Raw genomic sequence first — 15206 nt, forward strand, 5'->3', positions numbered from 1 at the left:
TCAAATCTGCTTATAAAGAGAAATGAATTTTCATTTAACCTACCGTGACCATGAACATCCTCAATCAATTTCTGACTATGAATTAATAATAAGTAGGCAAACTGTTTTATTTAGCCTCCTGAGCTTGGTTAATGTGACTCTGATCCTTGTAGATGGGCCAGCTCTTGAGGGTGCTCTTGGGTCTTTGAGAGTGAGACTGAGCCAGATCAATCCAATAAGGTAATGAACACACCCTTGTTAAGCAGGCTTCTTGGGAGATCACATACCAACCTTTTCCCCAGATGGTATGTGCAGAAGTCCTTTGCCTTTATTCTCCACATAATGAGGTTTGTTGGAAAGAACCTGGCTTGCCAATGGCAAGTGGTCTCTCCTTGACCAAACTCTGAATAGGCTCCTCTGCACCACTTTTTCATCTAGGCTTCATCCTTGCGTAAGCAGATGGGGTAGGGGGGTCCCTGGAGAAAAAGAACCAGATATAGCTTCTTGACATAAGAAGCCATTTTAGACCTAAGCCATTTTGTCATCTAAGCCTGGCCACAAGGCTTGCCCTTGAACAGGTCTCAGTAATAAGGATCTTAAGGTAACAAAGGACTCTTATCAGGCAAGAGAAGAAAGAATAGCAAAGAGAACAAATCAGATAATAAAGATAATAAAGACTCCCAGTTCTGTTTCAATGGTAAAGATCAGCCTGAAGCTCTTTCTTTAGCTGTTTTGCAGAATTTAAACCCTCTCCAGGGCCCAACACCAGATCTACTGCAAGCTAAGGGACAGTGATGTTGACCTTTTCTGACCCTCATGACTTCAATCAACTAAAGCTTGGAACTCCATAGACCTTTGCCCCAATTCTATGCAGAATTCTCTACTCAAGCTCTTTCATGGATATGCATACACCACCCAAGCCCCTTTATGAATATACATGTACCCTTAGCTTAAATTTTTCCTAATTTTGCTGTTGCAGGAGACACTGCTTTGGGAAGGATCACTGGTGTTCTCCCCACTCACCGCAAATGATAAATCCTTCCCTTTTTTGCTCTTTGCCTTGGTTGTGTCTTTTGGCTCCACATCCACCAAGAGGTGAACCTGGTTTTGGGGTAACACTTGCGCCTTATCTCTACGAGCCTAGTTGTAACAAGAATCTTAAGTCCGTTTAACCACAATCCCACCATCTAATTACCTTCAATATCTGACCATATTCCTCATCTCTCACCATCTCCCAGGTGATATCTGATCAAAATGGCCTGCCTTCAGCAAGAATCCTATTAGATTTAGCCAGAATCTCCCTACCCTTGATGTTTCCTCTCAGTAATTTTCTAACCACTGACAAGCCACCTCCTTCCCCCCTTTCCCCCCATCCCACTATTGCTCCTTGGCTATAAATCATCACCTGTCCATTCTGTATTAGAGACTGAACCCAGTTCTATACTAAGGGCTCTTTTCTCCTATTGTAATAGTTCCTGAGTAATATCTATTTTTACTGCTCTAACTACTGTCCAGCTCTAGTTTTCTGTGACACTAGGGAATTAAGACAGGATATGTTGACTTAAATACATGTGTTTACTTTCCATTTAACTATTAGACAGCATTTATCTAGTAGGAGTAATACTTTTACCTCTGTCAGTAAAGAGCTAAAATGTGTAAAAGAAAAATTATCCCAAACCTGGTCTGGGACAAACCTTTTTTTGCTTGATGTAATTCTCTTTCTGGGAAAAAAGGAGGAAATGTGCATTCCTGACAAAATGCTTAAGCACTTTTAATAAGAAAAAGACACATTCTGTGAAACTAGTTACCTATCCACCCTAGCTGACTCTCAAGTGATTGTCAGTCAAGAGGCAAGTGGCATGTAAGGAAATATTCTTTTTGAAAGTCTAGTCTAGGGACTTCTGTGGTGCTGCAGTGATTAAGAATCCGCCTGTCAATGCAGGGGACACGGGTTCGATCCCTGCTCCAGGAAGATCCCACATGCCGAGGAGCAACTAAGCCTGTGCACCACAACTACTGAGCCCATGTGCCACAGGGTGTGCCTAGACCCTGTGCTCCACAACAAGAGAAGCCACCGCACTGAGAAGCCACCACACTGAGAAGCCCACGCACTGCAATGAAGACTAGCTTCTGCTCACTGCAACTAGAGGAAGCCCACGCACAGCAGTGAAGACCCAACACAGCCATAAATAAACAGATACATAGATAAAAATAAACCTAGTCTAACAATAATTTAATTATTTCCTATTCCTATTTCCTATTATTTCTGTTAAAGGGAACAATCAGAGGCCCAAAATAGCATCACTTGTGCTAAAAGCCCATGATTTAATACCTAACCTAATTGCAACTTTGACCTTTCCCAGAAATGTAATCTTAATCAATCAATTTGGAATTTGCTGGTCATCACCAAGAGGTAATCTGTTACTTCGGCCTTCTCCAAATCCCCCCAACCCTCTAAAGGAAGATGAGGCAATCTGCCTGACAAAACCCTTCCCAGCAAAAAGATGTCCTAGCCTAAAAATAATCCTTTATTTTCTTTTGCTAATAGCTCCCTTGCCCCACCCTTCTTTCTATAAAAACCTTCCCTTTTATATAACCCCTCAGAGGGCCCTTCTAGTTGCTAGATATGATACTGCTCAAATCATGAATCACTAAGGCCAATTAAGTCTTCAAACTTTGTTTTTTAACATTTCCTATTTGTATAAAGCATCAATTGCAAAATAGACTAGCAGTTTTTCCTTTGTATGCAAAATTTTATATCGCTTTGATATTTATTACCAAATCCGTGGGAAAATTTTCTTTAATAAATGTGTACACTATGTATTTATGTAAACAGTTACGGTAAGGGGTCCTCAGAGAAAGAGAACCAGGCATAGCTTTCTTGACATAGAGAAGCCGTTTTATTTTATTTATTTATTTATTTATTTATTTGAGAAGCCATTTTAGACCTAAGCCATTTTGTTATCTAAGCCTGGCCGCTATGCTTGCCCTTAAATAGGTCTCAGTAATAATGATCTTAAGAAACAAAAGAACAAAGGACTCTTATCAGGCCAAGAGAAAGAACAACAGTAAAAATAACAAAACAGATAATAAAGACTCCCAGATCTGTTTTAATGATAAAGATTAGCCTGAAGCATTTTCTTGAGCTGTTTTGCAGTACTTAAACCCCCTCCAGTAGATCTGGAAGCTAAGGGATGATGATGTTGACCTTTTCTGACCCTCATGACTTCAATCAACTAAAGCTTGGAACTCTGTTGACCTTTGCCCAATTCCATGCAGAATTCTCTGCTCAAGCCCCTTCATGAATATGCATGTACCCTTAGCTTAAAACTTCCCCAATTTTGGTATTCCAGGACACACTGCTTTGGGAAAGATCCCCAGTGTTCTCCTTCCTTGCTGCAAGTAATAAATCCTTCCTTCTTTGGATCGGTCATGTCAAAGGACTATCATAACAATATTTTTTCTTTTAATAATCTTTCATTCATAGGTTTTAATGATAACTATTATTTGGGAAACATGCTTTTATCATAAATGAAATAGCAATGTCGGTATCTGTATTTTAACTCTATTGCTACTTCAGTCTAAAACAGAAGTCCCTTAGTAGAAGACTGCTCAAAAAACATCAAGTATTTCATGAATACAAATGAGTGCTTGTTGCTTTTAAACCAAGACTTAGAGGAAAGGGTCAAAAATAATAAATAACTACTTAAGACTCCCTTTTTTTACCTCCTCCAAAAATACACCTTTTGCCCTTAGCGTAGCTGTTGGGCCCAGTTTTTTGTTTTCTGGTTGGGATAGTAATAGGAATGAGAAAGGAAGGAAGGGGGCAGGGCACAACCTTTAAAAGAATGACATAGCCACTGAGGGACTGCTGAGAACCAACTAGGTCCAAGATGGTGATAGCCCTTGAGCCTCATGACACGCTCACTGTAATAGCAATACATCAGCTAAATGACACGTCCACAGCTGCCGAGACAGTTCCAAGCCTGACCATAAAAGGCCAAAAAGTGGGCAGCGGCCCAACTCCTTAAAATCCCTGCCCCTTCTCCAAGATAGTAGAAATAAGCCTCCCACTCATTAGCCTATGGAATTCCCACGCCCACACCTCAGCCCTGCTCTTGCCTTTCGAGACATTTCTGTCTACGGAATGCGTATCTCTCTAAATAAAACTGCTTTCACTTTACTACGGCTCACTGTTGAGTTCTTTCCTTTGCAAAGCCAAGGACCCTTGCTTGGTGGCCTGTCCCAGGGACTCACTGGAGACCTGGGACATGACCAGCCTCTTGTGCCCCATTTTTCCTGCAACAGGAAGAGCCTGAGGAAAGACTAGGTTGGTTAAAGTATTTTGAATGTCAAACTGATATGTGTCACACAGAAGAACCACCTTTATTTTGGTTTTATTTTATTTTATTTTATTTATTATTTATTTATTTTTGGGTTTGCCATTTTGTTTTGAAGTTTTAACTGAAAACGTGTTGGCATCACTTTTTCTCACAACATTAAGATATATAGAAACAGACCACCCCAGTCCTCCTCAAGGCCCCCTTCTCAATGCAAAGGTAACATTTATTTTTAAAAAATAAAAACAAACCATGATTTATTATAAGAAAAAGCAATCCCGTCTCACCAGAAGGTCCGATAACTAGGCAGGACTGCTATAGAAATTATCAAGAGTTGCTTTATAGAAGTAAAAGTTTCAAGGTTGCTGAATTAGGATACTCTTACATATTCAAAAAAGTATTACATTTTTTTTTTAAAGAGGCTGTTTTATGATACACTTGAATGACATCTGATGACCAAATACTGTAAAAACTTTGTTTTGTTCTCCTAAAAACCCTCTAAATATAATCACAGAGAACTGTGACAACTGTTAGAGGCAAAAGGGAAGCTGTAGTGGTTTTGCTTAATGTTTGTGTCATCACAGTGATACAACACAAACGGTGGTGCAATCCAGTGCCAGTATCATAATACCCTAAGTTAACATCTTCACCTTTTGCTATCTTCTTCCCCCTCCTCCGGTATACTTGAAGGTTGAAGGTACTAGAAAACAATCTCACTAGAAAACTTATCATCAGATAGTGTTATGAAATATGATTGATGCCTTGGCAAACACTGCCTACAACTATAGTTGAAGATAAGGTTTCCCAAACAGTTGTTTTACTAGGGTATTCTGATCTAACCTCAAACAACAGGTAGTGGAGCAGTATTTTTTGAAAAGAAGGTTCTGTGCATTTGGAAACTAAGTGAAAACATCAGTATTGATTATACCAAGGCCAACCATTCAGACAATTAGTGTATTTAACACAAACAAAAACACTTCACAAACACAATCTTTTATTTTAAACTTCTTCTTGTTAAAAATGAATCAGTAAGTGTCCTGGTAATCACACCAACAAATATTATGTTAGTTATAAGGGCAAGCTGAATTCAGTAACAAAAAAAATATAATTAATTTATGTAGTAATATAACACAAATAATTAAAATAGATTATTCTTACTTTGATTTACTTATTCAAAAACCATTCAAATCAAACATTTCATTTTCTACAGACTTATAATATTCTGCCCTCTACAGAACTAAAGAGAAAGTGATTCTGTACGATCAGTCATAATATGCACACATTGCTAACACCTCCAGTTATTTTTGTAAAACTTAGAACCATACCTAGTACAATACCTAGTTGCTTCTAGTAGTCATTAAGATTTTAGTTCTGTTCCTTGAATTATATTCCGAATCTTCTCAGCATCATTTTGTACAATGTTGTTGGATGGATCAATCTTAAGGGCAGCTTCATAATCCTGTAGGCCTATGTTTATATAGCAATGATGATCAATAAAACATTTTGTAAATACTCGTGTTATCTAGACAATATTTTTAGAAAATAAAAAGAATCATTAAATCCATGGTTCAGCACAAGTAACAGGTTTTTGTCAGGTTTCCATTTTCACATACATGGTCTCTAAGAGACTGAAGAAATTTTTCAGTAATTTCAGAAATAATTATGACGATTTCATTCAAGATTAAGTAAGAAGCAATTATTTTAAACTGAAATATAAACAAGCTAACAGCTTAAACTCATTAAAGCATGAGCAGACTCTAAGCTCATATATCAAAAGGACATTTTTATCACCTCAATGAAAAAGTAATAAATGTCATCTTATTTCAAAACTCTAGATTAAAAAAAATAATTTTGGTAGACTCAATCCACACTTTATATAATTTATAGACTATAGTTTGTGCTCTTTTTTCTTTTTTTATTGTAGTTATCCTATCTACAAAATTTCTTTGAGGAAAATTGCTTAAAAAGGAAAGCTTTGTGGACTGGTTGTTAAAAATGTATAGCTAAATCTAAATCTTTAACAAAAAACTCAGAAGAATTGCTTTGGGAGTAAGGAAACTTGAGTTCCAGGTGTTACTGATTTGCCATGCCACTTGAGGCAAATCACTTAATGTCTCCAAGCCTCCATTTTCTCATCTTTAAAATGAAGGGTCCTTTCAGCTGAAAAGAGTCTATGATGCTATAATTCCTAAAGAATGCATACAGTGCTTCATTCCTGTCTTGATATTTTTATCCTTGTGAATCTGGATAAGACTTTCAAGAAAAGGATAAGCATACAAACCTAATTTGGATGCTTTAGTTAGAAAAATCTAAAACTGGCAGACACAAGCTTACAAAGTAGTCAGAAATAATAAAACTTTATAAGCTAGAGCCCATTCCCTGGCAACACATCATCAGGAATAGGCCTTTAGGCCTTAAATGAAGGGAAACTGAAAGGGCATCTGGTAGCAAGGTATGGGAAGAAGAGCATTGAAGATAAAACTCTGGGGCAGCATGAGTAACTGCAAATAGTCCTTAAATACATTAAAAATGAAAAACAATAAAAATTAAATTAAATTAAAACAATAAAAATTAAATAAATATGGCTTCTATACACATGGGACTGAATTACAAACCTTAGTATGGTCTCACAAAAATAAGCAATTGATCATACATTGTGGTAGATCAGTTATTTCTGAGCTTATGCATGTATGTACATATGTATGTATGTAGTGTCTGACCAAAGAAGCTCATTTTAAAATTTCCATTTTATCTTAAGTGACTCATTTATATCCTTTATCACACATCTTTCCATAAAAAAGTTGTCTGATACTACAGCATCTTCTTAGACCTAGGAAGATGTTTACATATCTTGTGTTAATTCCCTTCTACAACGATTCTTAAAAATATTTCAAGTCATTTTTTGTTCTGTCAGATAAATTGCAAAGAATAAATTAAATGCTAAAAGTATAAGATAATGCATTCAAGATAATCTTGAATAATGGCAATGACATCTTTTTCAGAGTATAACTTGGAACTTAAAACATTTCTTTCATGTCTTACCTTCTACATACAATTCTAGTTGACAGAATGCTGTTCCACGTCGTACATGCGCCTTCACTCTTGCATTAGCATTGTCTGCAACAGGTGGTGTCAGTAATTCTAGTGCCTTACAAAAAAGAAAAAGGAAAAATATAATTTCCTAATTTAAACTTGAGCAAAAATATGATAAAATTCAACTTTAAAACAAGCCTCAAACCCTCATCCACCTAAATTTGCCTTAACTGGGACAGGAATTTATCAAATACATACATTTATGTTGAATAATTTTAGGACTTGTTCGATTGTTCCTATATGAGATTCATACCCTTGCCCCCAAACTTATGATTTCGTTTATCATTTGAAACCTCTACAGCTTTACCTTTACTAGCAGGGATGATTAAATAGCATTTATTTGCTATTTATAGCATTATATATGCTATATATAATGCTTTTACATTCAAATTTGGTGATTTGGTTTATTCATTCATTCAGTAAATATCTGTTTGTGCCCGAAACTCTGCTACTAGAAGGAAAACTGGATTATAAAATATTGTCAGATCTTCAATAGCTTAATGAGATCAAAATATGAGGACTTGATTGTTTCCTCCGTATCCTCAATCTCAAGGAGACTTGAGACAATAAAAGATTTTGCATGTGATTTCCCTTAAAACAAGTTACCTCTGATATGAAAAAAAAGAAAAATGGAAAAATGACTATGGAGATATCCTTTTACTTGCAAGTGGTAGTGACATCATTTTCTTCTTTCCATCTCGCATTAAGTCTGCAAAACTTTAATAAGAAAAAAGGTGAAGGACTTCCCTGGTGGCACAGTGGTTAAGAATCTGCCTGCCAATGCAGGGGACAGGGGTTCAGTCCCTGGTCCTGGAAGATCCCACATGCCATGGAGCAATTAAGCCAGTGGGCCATAGCTACTGAACCTGTGCTCTAAAGCCCATGAGCCACAACTACTGAGCCCACGTGCTGCAACTACTGAAGCCCATGAACCTAGAGCCTGTGCTCTACAAGAGAAACCACCGCAATGAGAAGCCCGCACATCCCAACAAAGAGTAGCCCCTGCTCATCACAACTAGAGAAAAAGCCCATGTGCAGCAACAAAGACCCAATGCAGCCAAAAATTTAAAAATTTAAAAAAAAAGAAAAAAGAAAAAGAAAAAAGGTGAGCACAAACTGACAACCATTTACTAATTTCCTTCTGAATTTCAACTGATACACCAAAACAATTAATAGGGGATCTCTAATCTAACTTGGAGTCTCAAGAAACACTAGTTCCTTGTCCATTAAAAAAATTATTTTGGGGGGGAATACCCTGCTTGTCCAGTGGTTAGGACTCTGTGCTTCTACTGCACGGGGTACGGGTTGGATCCCTAGTCGGGGAACTAAGATTCTGCAAGCCGTGCGGTGTGGCAAAAAGAATTTTTTATTCGGTAAAAAGATGTAATAAGCAAGATGATTCTTAAAATCTTTGCATCTCAATTATTTAAATTTAATTGACAAAAGAAAAGGGCATCATTTAAAACAATAAATAGGAGCATAACAATTTTAAAGCACTATATATAAATGAATAGATACATATACCTTAGAAGAATCTTCGATGGCCTTGTGTAAGTTTTTCAGTTTTAGATGGCAAGCAGCCCGATTCAAATATAGTAATGGAATTTTATTATTTAGTCTTATGGCTAAGTTGTATGCATTAATAGCTGCCAAATAATTTTCTGTTGCAAACAATTTGCTAATGAGACAAAAACATAAAAAGAAAAACAATGTTAACACTGAAACAGAAGCACAGAAATAATATCTAATGATATTTGGCAGAGGGGATGGATGGCTTACCTTTCTTCCCATTCCCTGCACAATGGACATTGCAGGTAGCACTAACTCCACCTATCCTCCGTACATGAGCATGTAATCTGAATGGTAGTGACCTCACCTCCACCTCCAAGGTAACCAACCAGTAGCTTAAGCCAGTAGGCATATTTCCATCCTCCCTGCTACAATGACTGACACAGGGATGGATTTATGACCTAAACTGGTCTATTCAGAATGAAGCCTGTGATTTTATTACTAAAGTTGCAGAATGAAAAATTGGGAAAACTCCCCCTGCTGGATACAAATGAAGAAAGCACACAAGCCCAAATTGTTGCTGACCATTTTTAACACTATGGGAGGAGCTAGCACTAGAATAAAGCTGATACTATGGAATTATGAAAAGGATAAAAAGGCAGTTGTTGGAGCAAGCTTTACCCAAAAGTAACACACCTTTAGCTTTTTAGTTATATAAGCCAATAAATTCTTTTAAACATTAAGCCAGTTTAAATTGGTTTCTCAGTTACTTACTAACAAAAGCACCTTAATAAATACACTCTTTCAGTTTGAATCGTCCAAAATTCTCTTCAAATAAAGAGATGTACATAATTTAAAAATTTATTTAAAATGTAAAGTTTTCTTTTTTTTTTCCATGTACAATTCCTGGTATTTTGAAAAATGGATAAACATAAGGAAAACAGAAAATACTTTGCCAAATATAAAAGTGCCACATAAACAATGCTTTGTATTCATTTCCAGTTGATGGTACTACACACTTTACAACTGTAGAATACTAAACGTGATGACTTCAAAAGTAGACCCATAGAAGCAGCCAGCAAATCATGAATAAAAAGTAAAATGACACCACTGTGACGTCTAACCTAAGCCTGACTCAAGTTTAAAATAACCTGCCCAAACTAGAAAAGCCAATTTTGTGGGAACAGCTTATGTTTCTGAAATGTCTCATATCAGCTAGGCTGTTCCTGACTGCAAGTAACAGAACCTCAACTCAAATTGGTTTAAACAAAGAAGGAAATAAATCACCTCACATTAAACAAGTTCAGAGGGAAAGGCTCCATGCCCAGTATGATCAACAGAACAGGGATCTGACCACGGCCTCAGGTTCCTTCTATTTCTCTATCCTACTGGACTTAGCAGCTACCTCATCCTGGGCTGGTTTTCCTCATGCATAGTTCAAGATGCCACATTCAGGCACAATATTCATTAGAAGAAAATGGGACAGTGTTTTCTGGCATATGCTCCTTGAGAGCAAGAAAGCCTTGCCCAGAAATCTCACAGTTCACCTCCTTTCCCATCTCATTGACCAAAAATATCTACCCTTAAAAAATATTTTGCCTGAAAAAACCCACCAGTTTCTCCCGTTCTCAATCCTTCTACCTATTCTCCTCTCTCTCCAATTTCACTTCTCAGTGCTATACTGCTGTTTGTGGACTCTTTAAAAAAATTCAACAATACGCCCATCTTTCCATGTTAATACATATAGAGATATACCATTTTTACAGAGATTTTTACAGAGCATTCTCTCATTTGTGCAAGGATTTCTAAAACCAGTCTCCTTCTACTGATGGACACTTAGGTATTTTTTCCCAATACTTAGCTTTTATAAACTATATCATAATAAACATTACTGTTCATATATATAAAACACACACACACACACACCAGCGGTGTAATGGAAAATAATCCCGATTTGTTGCACTCAATCAGAATTTACCCCTGGACTTGGGATAGGGTCCCCACCCTAAGTCACATAGGCAAGGTCTACACAGCTAAACAAAATGGGGACTCTGCCAACAAGGATAAAAGGAGACAATAAATGTTGGCTAGGGACTTCCCTGGTGGCACAGTGGTTAAGAATCTGCTTGCCAATGCAGGGGACACGGGTTCGATCCCTGCTCCAGGAAGATCCCACATGCCGAGGAGCAATTAAGCCTGTGTGCCACAATTATTGAGCCTGTGTGCAGCAACTACTGAAGCCCGAGTGCCTAGAGCCTGTGCTCCACAAGAGAAGCCGCTGCAATGAGGAGCCCGCATGTCACAACAAAGAGTAGCCCCCGCTTGCTGCAACTAGAGAAAGCCCATGTGCAGCATCGAAGACCCAATGTAGCCAATTAGTTAATTAATTTTAAAAAAAGGAACACCTGCCAATGCAGGAGACATAACTTCAATTCCTGGTCTGGGAAGATCCCACACGCCGCGGAGCAACTAAGCCCATGCACCACAACTACTGAGCCTGTGCTCTAGTGCCCACGAGCCACAATTATTGAGCCCACGCGCCACAGCTACTGAAGGCCTCTCGCCTAGAGCCCGTGCTCCACAACAAGAGAAACCACCTCAATGAGAAGCCCTCATGCCGCAGTGAAGAGTAGCCCCTGCTGGCCACAGCTAGAGAAAGCCCGTGTGCAGCAATGAAAACCCAAAGCAGCCATAAATAAATAAATATTGTCTAGATAACCTATTGTGTCTACTACAAACGTTCTTTTTAAATTAATTTTAATTCAATTTTAAAATTTACCATTTTAAAGTGTACAGTTTAGTGGTATTACATACATACACACTTTACACACTTTTGTACAATCATCACCACCAACCATATCTAGAACTTTTTAATCTTCCCAAAATGAAACCCTGTACCTATTGAACAATAACTCCCTATTCCCTCCTACCTCTGACAACCACCCATTCTATTTTCTGTCTCTGTGAGTTTGACTACTCTAAGTACGTCATATAAATGGAGTCATACGATATTTGTCCTTTTGTGATTAGCTTATTTTACTTAGCATAATGTCTCCAAGAGTCATCATGTTGTAGCATGTAACAATATTTTCTTTCTTTCTAAGGTTGAATAATAGTCTACTATATGGATATATCACATTTGTTTATGCATTTATCCTTCAATTGACACCTGAGTTGCTTTCACCTTTCAGCTATTGTGAATAATGCTGCTATAAACATGGATGTACAAATATCTGTGTCCCTGCTTTCATTTCTTTTGTGTGTATATCTAGAAGTAGAACTGCTGGATCACATGGTAATTTTTCTTTTCTTTTTTTTTTCTTTTTTTTCTTTTTGGCTATGTTGCGCAGCTTGCAGGGTCTCAGTTCCCCGACCAGGGATAAAACCAGTGCCCCCTGCAGTAGAAGCTGGGAGTCCTAACCATTGGACAGCCAGGGAATTCCCGCATGTGGTAATTCTATTTTTAATTTTTTGAGGAGCCTCCATACTGTTTTTGTGCACTACCATTTTGCATTCCCACCAATAGTGTTCAAGGGTTCCAATTTTTCTACATTCTCACCAGCACTTATTTTCTGTTTTTTTGTTTTTTAAATAATAGCCATACTTCTGTGTGTGAAGTAGCATCTCATTGTGGTTTTCATTTGCATTTTCTGAATGATTAGTGATGTTCAGCATCTTTTCATGTGCTTATTAGCCATTTGTATATCTTTGAAGAAATGCCTACTTAAGTCCTTTGCACATTTTTTAATCAGGCTGTTTATTTTTTGCTGCTGAGTTGCAGAAGTTCTTTATAAGTATTCTGATATTAACCCTTTATTAGATATGTGATTCGCAAATAGTTTCTATATTACATGGGTTATTTTTTTACTCTGTTGACAGCGTCTTTGATGCACAAAAGTTTTTCATTTTGATGCATTCCAACTTAACCATTTTCCTTCTGTTGCCTGTGCTTCTGATGTCACATCCAAGAAATATTGCCAAATTCGACGTCATGAAGAACCCTATGTTTTCCTTTAAGAGTATTATAATTTTAGATCTCATGTTTAGGTCTTTGATCCATTTTGAGTTAATTTTTGTATATGGTGTTAGGTACAGGTTCAACTTCATTCTTTTGATGTGGATATCCAGTTTTTCCAACACCATTTGTTGAATGACAGCATCCTTTCTCCATTGAATAGTCTTAGCACTCTTGTTGAAAATCATTTGACCGTATGATTTTCACATGTGAGGGTTACTTCTGGGCTAGCTGTTCCACTGGTCTATATCAATATAAACCTTATATTAATACATACACCTGGAGTTCCATTTTTCATCTTTAATATAAGTTTTATCAGAAAAATTCTCCCAGGTTCTAAGGGAAGAAGAGCTTACAATGAACAGTATTAAAAGAACCACTGTAAGATGCAGGAAACAAACTCTTACCAGGGGGGAAAGAGGGGGGAGGGATAAATTGGGAGATTAGGATTGACAAATACACACTAGTATATATAAAATAGATAACTAATAAGGACCTACTGTGTAGCACAGGGAACTCTACTCAATACTCTGTAATGATCCATATGGGAAAAGAACCTAAAAAAGAGTGGATATATGTATATGTATAACTGATTCACTTTGCTGTATACCTGAAACTAACACAACATTGTAAATCAACTATACTCTAATAAAAATTTTTAAAAAGCCACTGTAGGGGGCATAATACCAAGAAATATGAAGTATTAAACATTTTTAATGTTTACATATATATTAAAATACAAATCCAAATGAACACTATATTCTTTAAAGTTCAACACCAGTACAAACATCCAATAAAGCATAATTTGCTTTATGGCTTTAAGAAAGGTTCTGAACTCAGAAATAGCTGAATTTCAAAAGGAAAGGGAAAAAAATTCAAACTTCTGTCTTAAGGGCAGTAGCCTTTGAACACCAAATTCAAACAGAGAAGCTAATAACCAGTAAGTCTTGCCTGATGGCTCCAAATAAAGCAATGCCAGTGAAAAAAATCACACAAAAGTATTCATTCAAAACACACTGAGTCCTTATGGTACTGACTGTATAGAAACAACAAGAGACATGTGGACAACTGCAAACACTCCCATCATCTTTATAATGACTGACTGGTTTCCCTTTGTAAAGAAAGAAACATTCTGATCAGCAATGGCCAAAAGGGTCAAACATTTTGAGCAACAGTTGAGCATAGAAGAAGCTAAAAGAAGGTGTGATAAGAAAGAAGCAATGTGGAGGGAAGTAAAGAAAGGGACAGAAAAGAGTTAAGAGAAGTTAAAAGCAGTGGGGCTTAGAAACAGCAATGCAGGCAGTGAGTAACACACATTCCTATAGAAGATACAACAGCTCTGTTTTGTGGGCAATAAGAACTCTAATAGCCACTCAGCACTCAAAAGACTTTTAAGGTCCTTGTTTCTTTCAGCATCTTATGTGGGTAGAAAACATTCTTGGTATCTCAAGAGCTTCTAAAACTGAGTATTAGTGCACCTTAGTGAAGGAACATCAATTTAGCACTCAGGATAGAAGGGAAGAAAAGGATACTGAATACAAAATAAAATGACAAGTTAGGCCATAATAGGGACTATACTGCAACAGAATATTATGGTCTGTAAAATGCATACAATCAATCAACAAACAAAATTATAATTATGTCAAAGAAGTCATCTTAGAATATGGATTCTAAACTTCAAGTCAGGCAAAAGGTAGCAGCATAACAAAACTATCTTGTCTCCATAAACAAATAGAGTTGTAAAAAATGCAGCAAAGCAAGGCAGATTAGCAGATCTGTTCTGAAAGTAGGCAGGTACAAGAGGATACTGGGAGACAATTCTCCATGGGTCTTTTTACGTCCCTGCATGTCATATGTCAGATGCACTGACAGCTTTTGCTTGGGACTATCTTCTTCAAGATGTTTGTATAGTGCACAGCCTTGGAAGAGAGAGAGAATGTCTCTCTCTGGGGCAGAGGATAGATTTATTTGCTGCTCAATATAATAAAGATATAATCACCTTGTGAGGCAAAAGTTGGACAGGTTTGCTTATAATCCTCATAAAAAAAGTGTGTTCCTTAAGCTTGCCCTTCTCAGCTATGGTACAAACCTACTGTATGTACAGCATCCACCTGGGTCCACCTCTGCATTGGCCCCATGGGACTTTAGGAGCAAAGGAAACCAACATGAAGGTCATGCTGTTTGATGTGCCTTGAATAGTAAAGTCCTTTGTCTCTGACTCACGAGTCTCCTGACTTCTGCCAGCATCTATAAAACTGTGGCAGGCTAAC

At 37.3% G+C, this 15206-nt stretch overlaps 1 protein-coding gene across 2 annotated transcripts in view; it reads right to left on the reverse strand.

Moving 5' to 3' along the window:
- Window positions 1–306: 306 nt before the first annotated feature.
- DNAAF4 (dynein axonemal assembly factor 4) overlaps window positions 307–15206 on the reverse strand; it is a 58798-nt gene continuing 43898 nt past the window's right edge. The window contains exons 7-10 of one of the 2 annotated variants that reach the window (XM_057722373.1): window positions 8937–9090; window positions 7362–7467; window positions 5645–5786; window positions 307–455 (exon numbers count right to left, since the gene is read on the reverse strand). In XM_057722373.1, the coding sequence (XP_057578356.1) occupies window positions 5677–5786; window positions 7362–7467; window positions 8937–9090 (370 nt within the window). In that variant the 3' untranslated portion in view covers window positions 307–455; window positions 5645–5676. Of the gene's footprint in view, window positions 456–5644; window positions 5787–7361; window positions 7468–8936; window positions 9091–15206 lie in introns of those variants that run through there. The other variant, XM_057722374.1, reaches the window with a different exon arrangement.

This window comes from Hippopotamus amphibius, chromosome 2, assembly GCF_030028045.1.
Source record: "Hippopotamus amphibius kiboko isolate mHipAmp2 chromosome 2, mHipAmp2.hap2, whole genome shotgun sequence".
NCBI lineage: Eukaryota > Metazoa > Chordata > Mammalia > Artiodactyla > Hippopotamidae > Hippopotamus > Hippopotamus amphibius.